The 22,214-nt window shown below is 45.1% G+C and overlaps 1 protein-coding gene across 1 annotated transcript in view; it reads left to right on the top strand.

Annotated features, from left to right (window-relative positions):
* Nucleotides 1–2,038: 2,038 nt before the first annotated feature.
* tbx20 (T-box transcription factor 20) overlaps nucleotides 2,039–22,214 on the top strand; it is a 65,051-nt gene continuing 44,875 nt past the window's right edge. The window contains exons 1-4 of the mRNA XM_038808495.1: nucleotides 2,039–2,163; nucleotides 3,533–3,764; nucleotides 5,596–5,760; nucleotides 22,026–22,134. Of these exons, the coding sequence (XP_038664423.1) occupies nucleotides 2,040–2,163; nucleotides 3,533–3,764; nucleotides 5,596–5,760; nucleotides 22,026–22,134 (630 nt within the window). The 5' untranslated portion in view covers nucleotide 2,039. The remainder of the gene's footprint in view (nucleotides 2,164–3,532; nucleotides 3,765–5,595; nucleotides 5,761–22,025; nucleotides 22,135–22,214) is intronic.

The raw sequence follows: 22,214 nt of genomic DNA, 5'->3' as shown, positions 1-22,214 counted from the left end.
TCCCTCCCTCTCCTTCCCCTCCCTCCCTCCCCTTCCCCTCTCCCTCCCTCTCCTTCCCCTCTCCCTCCCTCCCCTTCCCCTCTCCCTCCCTCCCCTTCCCCTCTCCCTCCCTCTCCTTCCCCTCTCTCTCCTCGCTCTCTCCCCCTCTATCTCAGCCTCTCTCCCCCTCTATCTCAGCCTCTCTCCCCCTCTATCTCCCTCTCCCTCTCTCCCTCTCTCTATCTCCCTCTCTCCATCTCGCTCCCTCCCTCTCCTTCCCCTCTCCCTCCCTCTCCTTCCCCTCTCTTTCCCTCGCTCTCTCCCACTCTCTCTCAGCCTCTCCCCCCTCTATCTCCCCCTCCCTCTCTCTATCTCCTTCTTTCTCCTCTCTCTTTCTCCCTCTCTCCCTCTCCCTCTCTCTCTGTCTCCCTCCCTCTCTATCTCTCCCTCTCTCTCTGTCTCTCCATCTCTCTATCTCCCTCTCTCTCCTCTCTCTATCTCCCTCTCTCTCCTCTCTCCCTTATCTCTCTCTCTCTCCCTTTCCCTCTCCCTCTCTCTCTCTCTGTCGCTCTCCCTCTCCATCTCTCCCTCTCTCTCTGTCTCTCCCTCTCTCCCTCTCTCTATCTCCCTCTCTCCATCTCTCTCCCTCTCTCCCTTTCTGTTTTTACTTTGTGGACAGAGAATTGTCTTTGAGACATTGTGAGAACTAATTTATTGCGGAATAAAGAGATGCGCGGGAGATGTTAAACTGGATTGACATTGGATTAAACTTGTTCTATGTGAAATGATCATTGGAAATGAAGCAACACAGGATCCGGAGGAACTCCCTCTCTGCAGACAATAACCGCAGTTGGGATAACAGTCTGGTGTGTTTGGCAGTCTGTGAGGAGCGAGGGTAAATTAATTCCACACAACACAAACCCCGGCTCATCCAGATAAATCTCATTTCCAGGTCGGAGCGGGAGAATGAACAGGAATGGAAGCTTTTCCCGGGATGAAGGAGGGACTGTGGTTAGGCAGGCACATCCCACAGTCACTTAGCAATGAGTTCACATCAAACTAACAACATCACACATGGAGCCTGGAGCAAGGACATTTCTTCCAGTTTAAAGGTTTTAATTTCAGACCCAGGAATCTGGGAGAAATACGATTGTGAAAAATGCATCAGGAATGTGAAAACATTCTGCACATTGGCAGGGCGCAGACAGAACTCTTTACAATGAAATGGGAGCTACAGAGCCTGTCTGTCTGTGTGTCTGTGGGTGTGTGGCAGGAGTGTTGTGTGGGTCTGTGCGTGGGTCTTGTGTGGGTCTGGTGTGGGTCTGGTGTGGGTCAATGTGGGTCAGTGTGAGGGTCAGTGTGAGGGTCTGTGTGTAAGTCTGGTGTGCGTCTGGCGTGGGCAGTAAGAAGTCTTACAACACCAGGGTAAAGTCCAACAGGATTGTTTCAAACACTAGCTTTCGGAGCGCCAGTTTCATCTGAGGAAGGAGCAGTGCTCCGAAAGCTAGTGTTTGAAATAAACCTGTTGGACTTTAACCTGGTGTTGTCAGACTTCTTACTGTGCTCACCCCAGTCCAACACCAGCATCTCCACATCATGTCTGGTGTGGGTCAGTGTGTGGGTCAGTGTGTGGGTCTGTGTCTGGGTCAGTGCTCTGGGTCAGTCTGTGGTTCTGTGTCTGGGTCAGTGTGTGGGTCAGTGCTCTGGGTCAGTGCTCTGGGTCTGTGTCTGGGTCAGTGCTCTGGTCAATGTGTGGGTCTGTGTCTGGGTCAGTGTGTGGGCCAGTGCTCTGGGTCAGTGCTCTGGGTCTGTGTCTGGGTCAGTGCTCTGGTCAATGTGTGGGTCTGTGTCTGGGTCAGTGTGTGGGCCAGTGCTCTGGGTCCCACACTGGACATTTCCCACTCTGGGACCTGTGGCCAAGTTGCCAGAGCGCCTGTGCAGTGGAGAGGGCCGGCTCAGTGAGGTCAGTAGGAGCTGATTGGCTGCTGCCTGGGTGTGGGCGGGGCACGGGGGGAGTGGGGACAGAGGCTGGCGGCAGCAGCGCAGAGTCCCGGGGCAGCATGGAGCAGAGTAGCCCCAAAACACAGCTCTCCTCCCGGGCCAACGCCTTCTCCATCGCCGCTCTGATCGCCACTACCTCCTCCACTGGCAAAGAACTGCATCAGAACACCATCAAACCCCTGGGTAAGTACCTGTACACTGACCCTCACACTGACCCACACACTGACAAGGAACTGCATCAGAACACCATCAAACCCCTGGGTAAGTACCTGTACACTGACCCTCACACTGACCCACACACTGACAAGGAACTGCATCAGAACACCATCAAACCCCTGGGTAAGTACCTGTACACTGACCCTCACACTGACCCTCACACTGACCCACACACTGACAAGGAACTGCATCAGAACACCATCAAATCCCTGGGTAAGTACCTGTACACTGACCCTCACACTGGCCCACACACTGACCCACACCCTCACACTGACCCTAACAATAATCCCCTCACACTGACCCACATATGTACCTCACTCACTGACACTCACACTGGCAAGGAACTGTAACAGAACACCCTCAAACCCCAGGGTAAGTACCTGGACCTATACCTGTGCATAGACCCTCACACTGACCCTCACACTGACCCTAACAACAACCCCCTCACACTGACCTACACCTACACACTGACCCTCACCTTTACCTGACCCACACACTGGCCCTCACACTAACCCACACAACAGCCCTGTCCCTCCCAGCCAGCACCCTCCCTCCCAGCCAGCACCCTCCCTCCCAGCCAGCACCCCCCCTCCCAGCCAGCACCCTCCCTCCCAGCCAGCACCCCCCCTCCCAGCCAGCCAGCACCCACCCTCCCAGCCAGCACCCCCCCCCCCTCCCAGCCAGCCAGCACTCTCCCTCCCAGCCAGCACCCTCCCAGCCAGCACCCTCCCTCTCAGCCAGCACCCTCCCTCCCAGCCAGCACCCACCCTCCCAGCCAGCACCCCCCCTCCCAGCCAGCCAGCACCCTCCCTCCCAGCCAGCACCCTCCCAGTCAGCACCCTCCCTCCCAGCCAGCACCCTCCCTCCCAGCCAGCACCCCCCCCCTCCCAGCCAGCCAGCACCCTCCCTCCCAGCCAGCACCCTCCCAGCCAGCACCCTCCCTCCCAGCCAGCACCCTCCCTCCCAGCCAGCACTCTCCCTCCACACTGTGTCCCTCAATCTTCACACACTCACCCCGCACTCCGCACTTTGCAAAGTTGCTCCGAAGTTCTGGGATCCCGGAGCCCATTCCTGATCCTGGTGAAGATCCGGGAGCTGCGGCCGGGATGGGGATGGGGATGGGTTGGGGTCGGGATGGGGATGGGTTGAGGTCGGGATGGGGATGGGTTGGGGTCGGGATGGGGCCGGGATGGGGATGGGTTGGGGCTGGGATGGGATGGGGATGGGATGGGGCCGGGATGGGGATGGGATGCGGTCGGGATGCGGTCGGGGAGTTCACACTGACAATCCTCCTCTAACTCTCTCTCTCTCTCTGTCTGTTTTTCCCCCGGAGCAGAGCAGCTGGTGGAGAATTCCTGCCGCCCGCAGCCTCTGGAGGATTTGGGAAGCCTGGATCTGGGTGATTACAGCAGCAGCTCCTCCCCGGGGAGCACCGAGCCCCTCATCCCCACCACCCCCACCGTGCCCACTGCCGAGATGGCCAAGATCAGCTGCAGCCTGGAGACCAAGGAACTTTGGGATAAATTCCATGAACTGGGAACGGAGATGATCATCACCAAATCTGGCAGGTGACAGCTCTCTGCTGCTGCATGGGATTGGCGGAGCCAAAATCATCCTGATCACAACCGGCTTGTCAGTGATCCCAGATCTCACATCCCAGATCCCATATCCCAGATCCCAGATCACAGATCCCATATCACAGATCCCAGATCACAGGCTCAGCTTTGGCAACGAATTAATTTGGGAGAAAGGCGAGGTTTCAGAGAGATGAGGCAATAATTGGCGAAGGGAAAGTTTGGGATTTGAACTCTGGGTTATTCCCGCATTTTCGTTTCTCCGTTTCCCCAGTGGGTGCATTCCCGGGAATTGGGGAACTCTCGGCTCGGAGTTCCCATGGAAAGGCTGATCAACAGCGAGTTATCCTTCAATCAGAGGGATCAGGAGAAGCAGACTCGGGTTCTGTAGACGGGACAGATTGTCCGCGCTGTGTTTGGGAATTGGGGGAATGTAGGAAGTTCCCCCTGTCCAGGGGCAGGAATACTGCTCCATTGCACATTCAGCGTTGGGAATTGGGGGAATGTAGGAAGTTCCCCCTGTCCAGGGGCAGGAATACTGCTCCATTGCACATTCAGCGTTGGGAATTGGGGAAATGTAGGAAGTTCCCCCTGTCCAGGGGTAGGAATACTGCTCCATTGCACATTCAGCGTTGGGAATTGGGGGAATGTAGGAAGTTCCCCCTGTCCAGGGGCAGGAATACTGCTCCATTGCACATTCAGCGTTGGGAATTGGGGAAATGTAGGAAGTTCCCCCTGTCCAGGGGCAGGAATACTGCTCCATTGCACATTCAGCGTTGGGAATTGGGGGAATGTAGGAAGTTCCCCCTGTCCAGGGGCAGGAATACTGCTCCATTGCACATTCAGCGTTGGGAATTGGGGAAATGTAGGAAGTTCCCCCTGTCCAGGGGCAGGAATACTGCTCCATTGCACATTCAGCGTTGGGAATTGGGGGAATGTAGGAAGTTCCCCCTGTCCAGGGGCAGGAATACTGCTCCATTGCACATTCAGCATTTCACTATCTCCATAAACCGCGGGCAATGTCTGCAAAACCCAAATCATTTAAAAATGATCAGGAAGCGCAGATGAGTAATTAAATTGATCCAAATCCGAATTATTTCCCCTGTCGTTTACTCAAACCCAAACAGGCTGTTGAACAAAGTTATTTCGGCTGTGATAATATTTCATCATTTATACACAGACTTGGCATTCGTCTGAATAATAAGATTGGCAGCATCATATTGGCATTCCTAATCCAGTCCATTTACCTCTGATTGGGGTTTACTGAATGTTTCTCTCACTCAGAATGATTTGAGATCAGTTTGAACATTTTCAAACACCCTCAATGTGGAGCAGTTGTTGTGATGTGGGGCGCTTTGTCAGGCAAGGTACAGGGAACAGGATTCAATGGAAAATGTCAGGGATATTTGGAAAGGGGAGAGGCCGGGGATTGAGTGCGGAGCTGGAGCAAGTGGGACTGGTGGGAGAGTTCTTTCAAAGAGCTAGCACAGGCATAATGGGCCTGAATGGCCTCCTTATACCAACAAACAGTAGCGATCGGGAATCAAAGCAGAAAACGCTGAAAGACAGGGAGGCAGACCGCTGGGCAGGATTCACATTGCCACATTCACCCTCCAGATCCCTCACAGCACCCTGGGGGGTTACAGGAAGGGGATTATTCCTGTTGTGTTTTTCTACCACAATTCCTCAACTACTTTTGGGGCTGAACAATTTGCAGGGAGGAAAGTGACAGTTTGGGATTTGCCCGCGGTATCTGCATTGATTTGGAGACAGTTGTGATCGGGAGTGTTGCAGTTTTACAGCTTGTTCTGGTTTCCACTTTCAGGAGAATGTTCCCCACCATCCGCGTGTCGCTCTCTGGCCTGGATCCTGACGCCAAATACATCGTGCTGATGGACATTGTGTCAATGGACAATAAACGATATCGTTACGCCTATCATCGGTCCTCGTGGCTGATCGCCGGGAAAGCGGACCCACCGCTACCTGCAAGGTAGGAGCCCTGGATCCATTCATTGCCATTGACACTGCAGCCACAACAGGGAACTGTGGCTAATCCCAGCAACTCCCGGCAACAGGAACACTAGCTCCCCTTCCCAATCCCTGTGCCGGTTCCTCAGAGCGAAGGGAAGCAGACTTAGCATTTCCAGCTTTGTCCATTTGGTTTATTTATACTGGCAACCTCCCCCCCCCCCCCCCCCCCCCACACACACACACAGGCCGGCAGATTTCACTATTTCTCAGCCTGAACTAAACCCAGGTCACATTTCACTGTCATGTCGTCGAAGGCAGGGATTTCAACACAGCGTGTACTGTACCGGGTAAATATACTGTACCCGATAAACACACTGTATCGGATAAATATACTGTACCGGTAAATATACTGTACCGGAAAATATACTGTACTGGTAAATATACTGTACTGGGTAAATACACTGTACCGGTAAATATACTGTACTGGGTAAATACACTGTACCGGGTAAATATACTGTACCGGTAAATATACTGTACTGGTTAAATACACTGTACCGGGTAAATATACTGTACCGGTAAATATACTGTACTGGGTAAATACACTGTACCGGTAAATATACTGTACCGGTAAATATACTGTACTGGGTAAATACACTGTACCGGGTAAATATAATGTACCGGTAAATATACTGTACTGGTTAAATACACTGTACCGGGCAAATATACTGTACCGGGTAAATATACTGTACCGGTAAATATACTGTACTGGGTAAATATACTATACTGGTTAAATACACTGTACCGGGTAAATATACTGTACCGGTAAATATACTGTACTGGGTAAATACACTGTACCGGTAAATATACTGTACTGGGTAAATATACTGTACCGGGTAAATATACTGTACCGGTAAATATACTGTACTGGGTAAATACGCTGTACCGGGTAAATATACTGTACCTGATAAATACACTCTACCGGGTAAATATACTGTACCGTGTAAATATTCTGTACCGGATAAATACACTGTACCAGGTAAATATTCTGTACCGGATAAACAGACTGTACCGGGGAAATATACTGTACTGGGTAAATGTACTGCACTGGGTAAATATACTGTACCGGGGAAATATAGTGTACCAGGTAAATATACTGTACCTGGTAAATTTACTATACTGGGTAAATATACTGTACCTGGTAAATGTACTATACTGGGTAAATATACTGTACCTGGTAAATGTACTATACTGGGTAAATATACTGTACAGTGGCAAATATACTGTACAGGGTAAATATATTGTACCTGGTAAATGTACTGCAAAGGGTAAATATACGGTACTGGGTAAATATACTGTACCTGGAAAATATATTGTACCTGGTAAATGTACTGTACCTGGTGAATATATTATACCAGGTATATGTACTGCAGTGGGTAAATATACTGTACCAGGTATATGTACTGCAGTGGGTAAATATACTGTACCTTGTATTGAAACAGACACACTTTAACCCATTCCAAGGGAGATGAACTTAGAGCATGGATGAGTACTTGGAACTATGATGTTGTTGCCATTACGGAGACATGGATTTCACAGGGGCAGGAATGGTTGTTAGATGGTTGTTTGGATATTTTAAGAAGAATAGGGGGAGGAGGAGATAAAAGAGGAGGGGGAGTCGCACTGTTAATTAGGGAGCGCATCACAGCTGCAGAAAGGAGGTAGTCTAGGAGGGTTTGTCTACTGGGTCAGTATGGGCGGAAGTCAGAAACAAGAAAGGAGCAGTCACTTTATTGGGAGTTTTCTATAGACCCCCCAATAGCAGCAGAGAGATGGAGGAACAGATTGGGTGGCAGGTCTTGGAAAGGTGCAGAAGTAACAGAGTTGTTGTCATGGGTGACTTCAACTTCCCCAATATTGACTGGAACCTCCTTACTGCAAATGGTTTGGATGGAGCAGATTTTGTCAGGTGTGTACAGGAAGGATTCCTGACTCAATATGTAGATAGGCCGACTAGGGGGGAGGCCACATTGGATTTGGTGCTCGGCAACGAACCAGGCCAGGTGTCAGATGTCTCAGTGATAGAGCATTTCGGTGACTGTGACCACAACTCCTTGACCTTTACCATAGTCATGGAGAGGGATAGGAACAGACAGTATGGGAAGGCATTTAATTGGGGGAGGGGAAATTATACTGCTATTAGACAGGAGCTGAGGAGCATAAAGTGGGAACAATTGTTCTTGGGGAAATGCACAACAGTAATGTGGGGGTTGTTTAAGGAGCACTTGCTGCAAGTGCTGAATTGTTTTGTCCCACTGAGACGAGGAAGGAATGGTAAGGTGAAGGAGCCTTGGATGACAAGAGAAGTGGAGCTTCTAGTCAAGAGGAAGAAGGAAGCTTACGTAAAGTTGAGCAAGCAAGGATCTGACTCGGCTCTAGGGGGTTACAAGGTAGCCAGGAAGGAACTCAAAAATGGACTTTGGAGAGCTAGAAGGGGGCATGAAAAAGCCCTGGGGGGAAGAATTAGGGAAAACCCCAAGGCTTTCTACACTTATGTGAGAAAAAGAGGATGTTCAGAGTGAGAGTAGGGCCGATCAGGGATAGTGGAGGGAACTTGTGCCTCGAGTCTAAGGAGATGGGGAGGCCCGAAATGAAACTTTGCTTCAGTATTCACTCGAGAGAGAGGCCTTGTTGCCCATGAGAACAGCGTGAACCAGGTTAATAGACTCGAACAGGTTGATATTAAGAAGGAGGATGTGCTGGAAAGTTTGAAAAACATCAGAATAGATAAGTCCCCTGGGCCTGACGGGATATACCCAAGGTTACTACGGGAAGCGAGGGAGGAGATTGCTGCGCTGTTGGCGATGATCTTTGCATTCTCACTCTCCACTGAAGTAGTACCGGATGATTGGAGGGAGGCGAATGTTGTTCCCACGTTCAAGAAAGGGAATAAGGAAATCCCTGGGAATTACAGACCCGTCAGTCTTACATCTGTGGTGAGCAAAATATTGGAAAGGATTCTGAGAGATAGGATTTATGATTATTTAGAAAAACATAGTTTGATTAAAGATAGTCAGCATGGCTTTGTGAGGGGCAGGTCATGCCTCACAAGCCTCATTGAATTCTTTGAGGATGTGACGAGACACATTGATGAAGGTCGGGCAGTGGATGTGATGTATATGGATTTCAGTAAGGCATTTGATAAGGTTCCCCATGGTAGGCTCATTCAGAAAGTCAGGGGACATGGGATACAGGGAAATTTGGCTGTCTGGATACAGAATTGGGTGGCCAAAAGAAGACAGCGAGTGGTCATGGATGTAAAGTATTCCGCCTGGAGGTCAGTGACCAGTGGTGTCCTGCAGGGATCTGTTCTGGGACCTCTGCTCTGGGACCTATTGGCAGCACGGTAGCATGGTGGTTAGCATAAATGCTTCACAGCTCCAGGGTCCCAGGTTCGATTCCCGGCTGGGTCACTGTCTGTGCGGAGTCTGCACGTCCTCCCCGTGTGTGCGTGGGTTTCCTCCGGGTGCTCCGGTTTCCTCCCACAGTCCAAAGATGTGCGGGTTAGGTGGATTGGCCATGCTAAATTGCCCATAGTGTCCTAAAAAGTAAGGTTGGGGGGGGGTTGTTGGGTTACGGATTTTGGGTGGATACGTGGGTTTGAGTAGGGTGATCATGGCTCAGCACAACATCGAGGGCCGAAGGGCCTGTTCTGTGCTATACTGTTCTATGTTCTATGCTCTTTGTGGTTTTTATAAATGACTTGGATGAGGAAGTTGAAGGGTGGGTTAGTAAGTTTGCCGATGACATGAAGGTTGGTGGAGTTGTAGATAGTGTCGAGGGCTGTTGCAGGTTACAACAGGACATTGACAGGATGCAGAGCTGGGCTGAGAAGTGGCAGATGGAGTTCAACCTTGATAAATGAGAAGTGATTAATCTGGCAAGGTCGAATTTGAATGCTGAATACAGGGTTAAAGGCAGGATTCTTGGAAGTGTGGAGGAACAGAGGGATCTTGGGGTCCACGTACATAGATCCCTCAAAGTTGTCACCCAGGTTGATGGGGTTGTTAAGAAGGTGTGTGGTGTGTTGGCTTTCATTAACAGGGGGATTGAGTTTAAGAGCCGTGAGGTTTTACTGCAACTATATAAAACCTTGGTTGGACCACACTTGGAATATTGTGTCCAGTTCTGGTCGCCTCATTATAGGAAGGATGTGGATGCTTTGGAGAGGGTACAGAGGAGATTTATCAGGATGCTGCCTGGACTGGAGGGCGTGTCTTATGAAGAAAGGTTGAGGGAGCTGGGCCTTTTCTCACTGGAGCGAAGAAAGAAGAGAGGTGACTTGATAGACATGTACAAGGTGATGAGAGGCATGGATAGAGTGGATAGCCAGAGACCTTTCCCCAGGGTGGAAATGGCTGTCACGAGGGGACATAATTTTAAGGTGATTGGAGGAAGGTAGGGGAGATGTCAGAGTCGGTTCTTTACACAGAGAGTGGTGGGTGTGTGGAATGCACTGCCAGCAGAGGTGGTGGAGTCAGAGTCATTAGGGACATTGAAGCGACTCTTGGACAGGCACATGGACAGCAGTAAGTTGAAGGGGTGTCGGTTTGGTAGATCTTAGATTAGGATAAACGATTGGCACAACATCGTGGGCCGAGGGGCCTGTACTGTGCTGTACTGTTCTATGTTCTATGTACCGGGTAAATATAATGTACCAGGAAAAGGTACTCTACCAGGTAAATTTACCGCACCAGGTAAATATACTTTAAAGGGTAAATATAGTGCCCTGGATAAATATACTTCAGCAGGTAACTGTAATGTACCAGGTAAATATACCACACCAGGTAAATATACAGCACCAGGTAAATATACAGCACCAGGTAAATATACTGCAGCAGGTAAATATACAGCAGCAGGTAAATGGACTGTACCAGGTAAATGTACTGCACCAGGTAAAGGGACTGCATCACCAGGTGAATGTACGGCACCAGGTAAGTATACTGTACCGAGTAAATATACTGCACCAGGTAAACGTACTGCACCAATTAAATATACAGCAATGGGTAAATATACTGCACCAGGTAAATGTACTGTACCAGATAAATGTGCTGGACCAGGTAAATATACTGTACCAGGTAAATGTACTGTACCAGGTAAATATACTGTACCAGGTAAATGTACTGCACCAGGTAAATATACTGTACCAGGTAAATGTACTGCACCAGGTAAATATACTGTACCAGGTAAATGTACTGCACCAGGTAAATATACTGTACCAGGTAAATGTACTGCAGCAGGTAAATGTACTGCACCAGGTAAATGTGCTGGACCAGGTAAATATACTGTACCAGGTAAATGTACTGCAGCAGGTAAATATACTGTACCAGGTAAATATACTGCAGCAGGTAAATGTGCTGGACCAGGTAAATATACTGCACCAGGTAAATATACTGCACCAGGTAAATGTACTGCACCAGGTAAATATACTGTACCAGGTAAATGTACTGCACTGGGTAAACATACTGGATCAGGTAAATGTACTGCACCAGGTAAATATACTGTACCAGGTAAATGTACTGCACCAGGTAAATATACTGTACCAGGTAAATGTACTGCACCAGGTAAATATACTGTACCAGGTAAATGTACTGCACTGGGTAAACATACTGGATCAGGTAAATGTACTGCACTGGGTAAACATACTGGATCAGGTAAATGTACTGCCCCAGGTAAATATATTGGATCAGGTAAATGTACTGCCCCAGGTAAATATACTGTACCAGGTAAATGTACCGCAACGGGTAAATATATGGTAACAGGAATATATACTGTACCTGGTAAAGCTTCTGTAAGTGGATAATATACTGCAGCAGGTAAATTTATTGCACCAGGTAAATATACTGCAGCAGGTAAATATACTGTACCAGGTAAATGTACTGCACCAGGTAAATGTACTGCAGCAGGTAAATATACTGTACCAGGTAAATGTACTGCAGCAGGTAAATGTACTGTACCAGGTAAATGTACTGCACCAGGTAAATGTACTATACCAGGTAAATATACTGCAGCAGGTAATATACTGTACCAGGTAAATATACTGCAGCAGGTAAATATACTGCAGCAGGTAAATATACTGCACCAGATAAATGTACTGCAGCAGGTAAATGTACTGTACCAGGTAAATGTACTGCACCAGGTAAATGTACTATACCAGGTAAATATACTGTACCAGGTAAATATACTGCACCAGGTAAACGTACTGCACCAATTAAATATACAGCAATGGGTAAATATACTGCACCAGGTAAATGTACTGTACCAGATAAATGTGCTGGACCAGGTAAATATACTGTACCAGGTAAATGTACTGCACCAGGTAAATATACTGTACCAGGTAAATGTACTGCACCAGGTAAATATACTGTACCAGGTAAATGTACTGCACCAGGTAAATATACTGTACCAGGTAAATGTACTGCAGCAGGTAAGTGTACTGCACCAGGTAAATGTGCTGGACCAGGTAAATATACTGTACCAGGTAAATGTACTGCAGCAGGTAAATATACTGTACCAGGTAAATATACTGCAGCAGGTAAATGTGCTGGACCAGGTAAATGTGTTGGACCAGGTAAATATACTGTACCGGGTAAATGTACTGCACCAGGTAAATATACTGTACCAGGTAAATGTACTGCACTGGGTAAACATACTGGATCAGGTAAATGTACTGCACTGGGTAAACATACTGGATCAGGTAAATGTACTGCCCCAGGTAAATATATTGGATCAGGTAAATGTACTGCCCCAGGTAAATATACTGTACCAGGTAAATGTACCGCAACGGGTAAATATATGGTAACAGGAATATATACTGTACCTGGTAAAGCTTCTGTAAGTGGATAATATACTGCAGCAGGTAAATTTATTGCACCAGGTAAATATACTGCAGCAGGTAGATATACTGTACCAGGTAAATGTACTGCACCAGGTAAATGTACTGCAGCAGGTAAATATACTGTACCAGGTAAATGTACTGCAGCAGGTAAATGTACTGTACCAGGTAAATGTACTGCACCAGGTAAATGTACTATACCAGGTAAATATGCTGCAGCAGGTAAATATACTGTACCAGGTAAATATACTGCGGCAGGTAAATATACTGCAGCAGGTAAATATACTGCACCAGATAAATGTACTGCAGCAGGTAAATGTACTGTACCAGGTAAATGTACTGCACCAGGTAAATGTACTATACCAGGTAAATATACTGTACCAGGTAAATATACTGTACCAGGTAAATATACTGCAGCAGGTAAATATACTGCACCAGGTAAATGTACTGCACCAGGTAAATGTACTATACCAGGTAAATATACTGTACCAGGTAAATATACTGCACCAGGTAAATGTACTGCACCAGGTAAATGTACTGCACCAGGTAAATATACTGTACCAGGTAAATATACTGTACCAGGTAAATGTACTGCAGCAGGTAAATGTACTGTACCAGGTAAATGTACTGCACCAGGTAAATGTACTATACCAGGTAAATATACTGCAGCAGGTAAATATACTGCACCAGGTAAATGTACTGCAGCAGGTAAATGTACTGTACCAGGTAAATGTACTGCACCAGGTAAATGTACTATACCAGGTAAATATACTGTACCAGGTAAATATACTGCAGCAGGTAAATATACTGCACCAGGTAAATGTACTGCACCAGGTAAATGTACTATACCAGGTAAATATACTGTACCAGGTAAATGTACTGCACCAGGTAAATGTACTGCACCAGGTAAATGTACTGCAGCAGGTAAATATACTGTACCAGGTAAATGTGCTGGACCAGGTAAATATACTGCACCAGGTAAATATACTGCACCAGGTAAATGTGCTGCATCAGTTAAAGGTGCTGCACCAGGTAAATGTACTGTACCAGGTAAATATACTGTACCAGGTAAATATACTGCACAAGGTAAATATACTGCACCAGGTAAATATACTGCAGCAGGTAAATGTACTGCACCAGGTAAATGTACTATACCAGGTAAATATACTGCACCAGGTAAATATACTGCACCAGGTAAATGTACTATAGGGGATAAATATACTGTACCAGGTAAATATACTGCATCAGGTAAATGTACTGCAGCAGGTAAATATACTGCACCAGGTAAATATACTGCACCAGGTAAATATACTGCACCAGGTAAATGTACTGCAGCAGGTAAATGTACTGCACCAGGTAAATATACTGCACCAGGTAAATATACTGCACCAGGTAAATGTACTGCAGCCGGTAAATGTACTGCACCAGGTAAATATACTGCACCAGGTAAATATACTGCACCAGGTAAATATACTGCACCAGGTAAATGTACTGCAGCAGGTAAATATACTGTACCAGGGAAATCTACTGCACCAGGTAAATATACTGCACCAGGTAAATATACTGCACCAGGTAAATGTACTGCACCAGGTAAATATACTGTACCAGGTAAATGTACTGCACTGGGTAAACATACTGGATCAGGTAAATGTACTGCACCAGGTAAATATACTGTACCAGGTAAATGTACTGCACCAGGTAAATATACTGTACCAGGTAAATGTACTGCACCAGGTAAATATACTGTACCAGGTAAATGTACTGCACTGGGTAAACATACTGGATCAGGTAAATGTACTGCACTGGGTAAACATACTGGATCAGGTAAATGTACTGCCCCAGGTAAATATATTGGATCAGGTAAATGTACTGCCCCAGGTAAATATACTGCAGCAGGTAAATGTACTGCACCAGGTAAATATACTGCACCAGGTAAATATACTGCACCAGGTAAATGTACTGCAGCAGGTAAATATACTGCAGCAGGTAAATATACTGTACCAGGTAAATATACTGCACCAGGTAAATATATTGCAGCAGGTAAATATACTGCACCAGGTAAATATACTGCAGCAGGTAAATGTACTGCACCAGGTAAATATACTGCAGCAGGTAAATATACTGCACCAGGTAAATATACTGCACCAGGTAAATGTACTGCAGCAGGTAAATATACTGTACCAGGGAAATATACTGCACCAGGTAAATATACTGCAGCAGGTAAATATACAGCAGCAGGTAAATATACTGCACCAGGTAAATATACTGCAGCAGGTAAATGTACTGCACCAGGTAAATGTACTATACCAGGTAAATATACTGCACCAGGTAAATATACTGCACCAGGTAAATGTACTATAGGGGATAAATATACTGTACCAGGTAAATATACTGCATCAGGTAAATGTACTGCAGCAGGTAAATATACTGCACCAGGTAAATATACTGCACCAGGTAAATATACTGCACCAGGTAAATGTACTGCAGCAGGTAAATGTACTGCACCAGGTAAATATACTGCACCAGGTAAATATACTGCACCAGGTAAATGTACTGCAGCCGGTAAATGTACTGCACCAGGTAAATATACTGCACCAGGTAAATATACTGCACCAGGTAAATATACTGCACCAGGTAAATATACTGCACCAGGTAAATGTACTGCAGCAGGTAAATATACTGTACCAGGGAAATCTACTGCACCAGGTAAATATACTGCACCAGGTAAATATACTGCACCAGGTAAATGTACTGCACCAGGTAAATATACTGTACCAGGTAAATGTACTGCACTGGGTAAACATACTGGATCAGGTAAATGTACTGCACCAGGTAAATATACTGTACCAGGTAAATGTACTGCACCAGGTAAATATACTGTACCAGGTAAATGTACTGCACCAGGTAAATATACTGTACCAGGTAAATGTACTGCACTGGGTAAACATACTGGATCAGGTAAATGTACTGCACTGGGTAAACATACTGGATCAGGTAAATGTACTGCCCCAGGTAAATATATTGGATCAGGTAAATGTACTGCCCCAGGTAAATATACTGCAGCAGGTAAATGTACTGCACCAGGTAAATATACTGCACCAGGTAAATATACTGCACCAGGTAAATGTACTGCAGCAGGTAAATATACTGCAGCAGGTAAATATACTGTACCAGGTAAATATACTGCACCAGGTAAATATATTGCAGCAGGTAAATATACTGCACCAGGTAAATATACTGCAGCAGGTAAATGTACTGCACCAGGTAAATATACTGCAGCAGGTAAATATACTGCACCAGGTAAATATACTGCACCAGGTAAATGTACTGCAGCAGGTAAATATACTGTACCAGGGAAATATACTGCACCAGGTAAATATACTGCAGCAGGTAAATATACAGCAGCAGGTAAATATACTGCACCAGGTAAATGTACTGCTGCAGGTAAATATACTGCAGCAGGTAAATATACTGCAGCAGGTAAATGTACTGCAGCAGGTAAATGTACTGCAGCAGGTAAATGTACTGCAGCAGGTAAATATACTGCACCAGGTAAATATACTGCAGCAGGTAAATATACTACAGCAGGTAAATATACTGCAGCAGGTAAATGTACTGCAGCAGGTAAATATACTGCACAGGGTAAATATACTGCAGCAGGTAAATATACTGCACCAGGTAAATATACTGCAGCAGGTAAATATACTGCACTCGGTAAATATACTGTACCTGGTAAATGTACTGCACCAGGTACATTTACTGCACCAGGTAAATATACTGCAGCAGGTAAATATACTGCACTCGGTAAATATACTGTACCAGGTAAATGTACCGCAATGGTTAAATATATAGTAACAGGAATATATACTGTACCTGGTAAAGCTTCTGTAAGTGGATAATGTACTGCAGGGGGTAAATTTATTGCACCAGGTAAATTTACTTTACCAGGTAATTGTACCGCACCAGGTAAATATACTGAATTGGGTAAATATACTGTACCAGTTAAATGTACTGCACCAGGTAAATATACTGCAGCAGGTAAATATACTGCAGCAGGTAAATATACTGCACCAGGTAAATGTACTGCAGCAGGTAAATATACTGCAGCAGGTAAATATACTGCAGCAGGTAAATATACTGCAGCAGGTAAATGTACTGCAGCAGGTAAATATACTGCACCAGGTAAATATACTGCAGCAGGTAAATATACTGCAGCAGGTAAATGTACTGCAGCAGGTAAATATACTGCAGCAGGTAAATGTACTGCAGCAGGTAAATATACTGCACCAGGTAAATATACTGCAGCAGGTAAATATACTGCAGCAGGTAAATGTACTGCAGCAGGTAAATATACTGCAGCAGGTAAATATACTGCACAGGGTAAATATACTGCACCAGGTAAATATACTGCAGCAGGTAAATATACTGCACCAGGTAAATATACTGCAGCAGGTAAATATACTGCACTCGGTAAATATACTGTACCTGGTAAATGTACTGCACCAGGTACATTTACTGCACCAGGTAAATATACTGCAGCAGGTAAATATACTGCACTCGGTAAATATACTGTACCGGGTAAATGTACCGCAATGGTTAAATATATAGTAACAGGAATATATACTGTACCTGGTAAAGCTTCTGTAAGTGGATTATGTACTGCAGGGGTAAATTTATTGCACCAGGTAAATTTACTTTACCAGGTAATTGTACCGCACCAGGTAAATATACTGAATTGGGTAAATATACTGTACCAGGTAAATGTACTGCACCAGGTAAATATACTGCAGCAGGTAAATATACTGCAGCAGGTAAATATACTGCACCAGGTAAATATACTGCATCAGGTAAATGTACTGCACCAGGTAAATATACTGCAGCAGGTAAATATACTGCAGCAGGTAAATATACCGCAGCAGGTAAATATACTGCATCAGGTAAATGTACTGCACCAGGTAAATATACTGCATCAGGTAAATGTACTGCATCAGGTAAATGTACTGCACCAGGTAAATGTACTGCATCAGGTAAATATACTGTACCGGGTAAATATACTGCACCAGGTAAATATACTGTACCGGGTAAATATACTGCACCAGGTAAATGTGCTGCACCAGGTAAATGTACCGCACCAGGTAAATATACTGCACCAGGTAAATGTACTGCATCAGGTAAATGTACTGCACCAGGTAAATGTACTGCATCAGGTAAATATACTGTACCGGGTAAATATACTGCACCAGGTAAATATACTGTACCGTGTAAATATACTGCATCAGGTAAATGTACTGCATCAGGTAAATGTACTGCATCAGGTAAATATACTGCACCAGGTAAATATACTGTACCGTGTAAATATACTGCATCAGGTAAATGTACTGCATCAGGTAAATGTGCTGCACCAGGTAAATATACTGTACCAGGTAAATATACTGTACCGGGTAAATGTGCTGCACCAGGTAAATGTACTGCATCAGGTAAATGTACTGCATCAGGTAAATATACTGTACCATGTAAATATACTGCATCAGGTAAATGTACTGCATCAGGTAAATATACTGCACCAGGTAAATATACTGCAGCAGGTAAATATACTGCAGGAGGTAAATATACCGCAGCAGGTAAATATACTGCAGCAGGTAAATATACTGCAGCAGGTAAATATACTGCACCAGGTAAATATACTGCAGCAGGTAAATATACTGCAGCAGGTAAATATACTGCACCAGGTAAATATACCGCAGCAGGTAAATATACCGCAGCAGGTAAATATACTGCAGCAGGTAAATATACTGCACCAGGTAAATGTACTGCATCAGGTAAATATACTGCAGCAGGTAAATGTGCTGCACCAGGTAAATATACTGCAGCAGGTAAATATACTGTACCATGTAAATATACTGTACCAGGTAAATATACTGCAGCAGGTAAATATACTGCAGCAGGTAAATGTACTGTAGCAGGTAAATATACTGCAGCAGGTAAATATACTGTACCAGGTAAATGTACTGTACCAGGTAAATGTACTGTAGCAGGTAAATATACTGCACCAGGTAAATATACTGTACCAGGTAAATATACTGCACCAGGTAAATATACTGTACCAGGTAAATGTACTGCATCAGGTAAATGTACTGTACCAGGTAAATATACTGCAGCAGGTAAATATACTGCAGCAGGTAAATATACTGCAGCAGGTAAATGTACTGCACCAGGTAAATATACTGCACCAGGTAAATATACTGCACCAGGTAAATATACTGCACCAGGTAAATGTACTGTACCAGGTAAATGTACTGCACCAGGTAAATATACTGCACCAGGTAAATGTACTGTACCAGGTAAATGTACTGCATCAGGTAAATGTACTGTACCAGGTAAATGTACTAAACTGGGTAAATATACTGGATCAGGTAAATGTACTGCCCCAAATAAATATACTGTACCAGGTAAATGTACCGCAACGGTTAAATATATGGTAACAGGAATATATACTGTACCCGGTAAAGCTACTGTAAGTGGATAATGTACTGCAGCAGGTAAATTTATTGCACCAGGTAAATTTACTTTACCACGTAAATGTACCGCACCAGGTAAATATACTGAATTGGGTAAAAATACTGCAGCAGGTAAATGTACTGCATCAGGTAAATGTACTGCACCAGGTAATCTAATGTACTAGGTAATGTAATGTACCAGGTAATGTAATACTGGTACATTACATTGTATACTGCACTGGTTAAATATACTGTACCGGGTAAATATACTGCACCAGGTAAATGCACTGCAATGGGTAAATATACTGTACCAGGTAAATGTATTGTACCATGTAAATATACTGCATCAGGTAACTGTACTAGGCTCGGTAAATATACTGCGCCAGGTAAATGTATTGGACCAAGTAAGTGTGCTGCAGCAGGTAAATGTACTACGCCAGGTAAATGTATTGTACCAGATAAATTAACTATACCAAGTAAATATACTGTACCAAGTAAATGTGCTGTACCAGGTTAATGCACTGTACCAGGTAATTGTGTTGCAGCAGGTAAATGTACTATGGCGGGTAAATATACTGCACCAGCGAAATGTACTATAGCGGGTAAATATACTGCACCAGGTAAATGTACTATAGCGGGTAAATATACTGCACCAGGTAAATATACTGCAGCAGGTAAATGTACTGTACCAGGTAAATATACTGCACCAGGTAAATGTACTATAGGGGGTAAATATACTGCACCAGGTAAATGCACTGTACCAGGTAAATATACTGCACCAGGTAAATGTACTATAGGGGGTAAATATACTGCACCAGGTAAATGCACTGTACCAGGTAAATGTGCTGTACCAGGCAAATGCACTGTACCAGGTAAATGTACTGCACCAGGTAAATGTGCTGTACCAGGTAAATGTATTGCACTCAGTAAATATACTGCACCAGGTAAATATACTGCACCAGGTAAATATACTGCAGCAGGTAAATATACTGTACCAGGTAAATGTACTGTACCAGGTAAATGTACTGTACCAGGTAAATGCACTGTAAAAAAGGTAAATGCACTTTACCAGGTAAATATACTGTACCAGGTAAATATACTGCACCAGGTAAATATACTGTACCAGGTAAATGTATTGTACCAGGCAAATGCACTGTACCAGGTAAATGTACTGCACCAGGTAAATGTGCTGTACCAGGTAAATGTATTGCACTCAGTAAATATACTGCAGCAGGTAAATATACTGCAGCAGGTAAATGCACTGTACCAGGTAAATGTACTGTACCAGGTAAATGCACTGTAAAAAGGTAAATGCACTTTACCAGGTAAATATACTGTACCAGGTAAATATACTGTACCAGGTAAATGTTCTGTACCAGGTAAATGTATTGCACTCAGTAAATATACTGCAGCAGGTAAATATACTGCACCAGGTAAATATACTGCAGCAGGTAAATATACTGCACCAGGTAAATATACTGTACCAGGTAAATATACTGTACCAGGGAAATCTACTGTACCAGGTAAATGTATTGTACCAGGTAAACGTATTGTTCCAGGTAAATCTGCTGTCCCAGGTAAATGTGCTGTCCCAGGTAAATGTGCTGTCCCAGTCTGCAATTTACCAACTGGCTCCTGGGGATAAAGGTTCCATGTGAAGTTCCACATCACATGACCATTGACTGTTCAGTGCTCCTTAAATCACAATTGTTGAGTTTTTAAATCAGTGCTGCAAAATGGATTTATACTGGAAACAGTTCATACTGGGTTCAACTGTTCAGCCCATATCTCACTCATAGCAACAGGAGAAATTCTGATGCTCAAGCCTGTTCTGTCTTTCAATGGGCTCGTGGCTGATCTATGACTGAACTGAATTTACCAGCTTTTACCCATATCTTTACACGGAGAACAATTCAACAATCATTGATTTAAATTGATTTAACATCAATTGTCATTTGGGGAAGTGTGTTCCAAACTCCCATCACACTATGTGGGGCAGCACGGTAGCATTGTGGTTAGCACAATTGCTTCACAGCTCCAGGGTCCCAGGTTCAATTCCAGCTTGGGTCACTGTCTGTGCGGAGTCTGCACATCCTCCCCGTGTGTGCGTGGGTTTCCTCCGGGTGCTCCGGTTTCCTCCCACAGTCCAAAGATGTGTAGGTTAGGTGGATTGGCCATGATAAATTGCCCTTAGTGTCCAAAATTGCCCTTTGTGTCAGGTGGGGTTTCTGGGTTATGGGGATAGGGTGGAGGTGTTGACCTTGGGTAAGGTGCTCTTTCCAAGAGCCGGTGCAGACTCGAAGGGCTGAATAGCCTCCTTCTGCACTGTAAATTCTATGATGTGTGTCGACATGTTTCCTAATTTCTCTTCAGATTAAATCTTGCTATCATTTTGGTCCCAGACTCCTCAAACAGTGGAAAGAGTTAAAGAGTTTATATTTATATCTATCTTCATTTCTGGAAAAGTTTCAATCAAATTTTACATATATAATTTACAGTGCAGGAGGAGGCCATTCGGCCCATCGAGTCTGCACCGGCTCCTGGAAAGAGCACCCTACCCAAGGTTAACACCTCCACCCTATCCCCATAACCCAGTAACCCCACCCAACACTAAGGGCAATTTTGGACACAAAGGGCAATTTATCATGGCCAATCCACCTAACCCGCACATCGTTGGACTGTGGGAGGAAACCGGAGCACCCGGAGGAAACCCACGCAGACACGGGGAGGATGTGCAGACTCCGCACAGACAGTGACCCAAGCCGGAATCGAACCTGGGACCCTGGAGCTGTGAAGCGATTGTGCTATCCACAATGATACCGTGCTGCCTAATCTCCCCTTTAATCTTCCCGATCCGAGCCCAGTTTATGTAACTCTGCGCTTCTCTCTTTACAGACTATACGTCCACCCTGATTGTCCATTCACAGGGGAACAGCTTCTCAAACAAATGGTTTCCTTTGAAAAAGTCAAACTCACCAACAATGAACTGGATCAACACGGCCATGTGAGTCTGCAACTGACTTTTATGCCGTATCTTCCCCAAAGAGTTCAAATGTCAACATTTTAAAAGATGCTACTTTCAAA

This window comes from Scyliorhinus canicula, chromosome 10 (genome assembly GCF_902713615.1).
Source record: "Scyliorhinus canicula chromosome 10, sScyCan1.1, whole genome shotgun sequence".
Lineage (NCBI taxonomy): Eukaryota > Metazoa > Chordata > Chondrichthyes > Carcharhiniformes > Scyliorhinidae > Scyliorhinus > Scyliorhinus canicula.
This window is presented reverse-complemented; position numbering and strand designations above follow the sequence as displayed.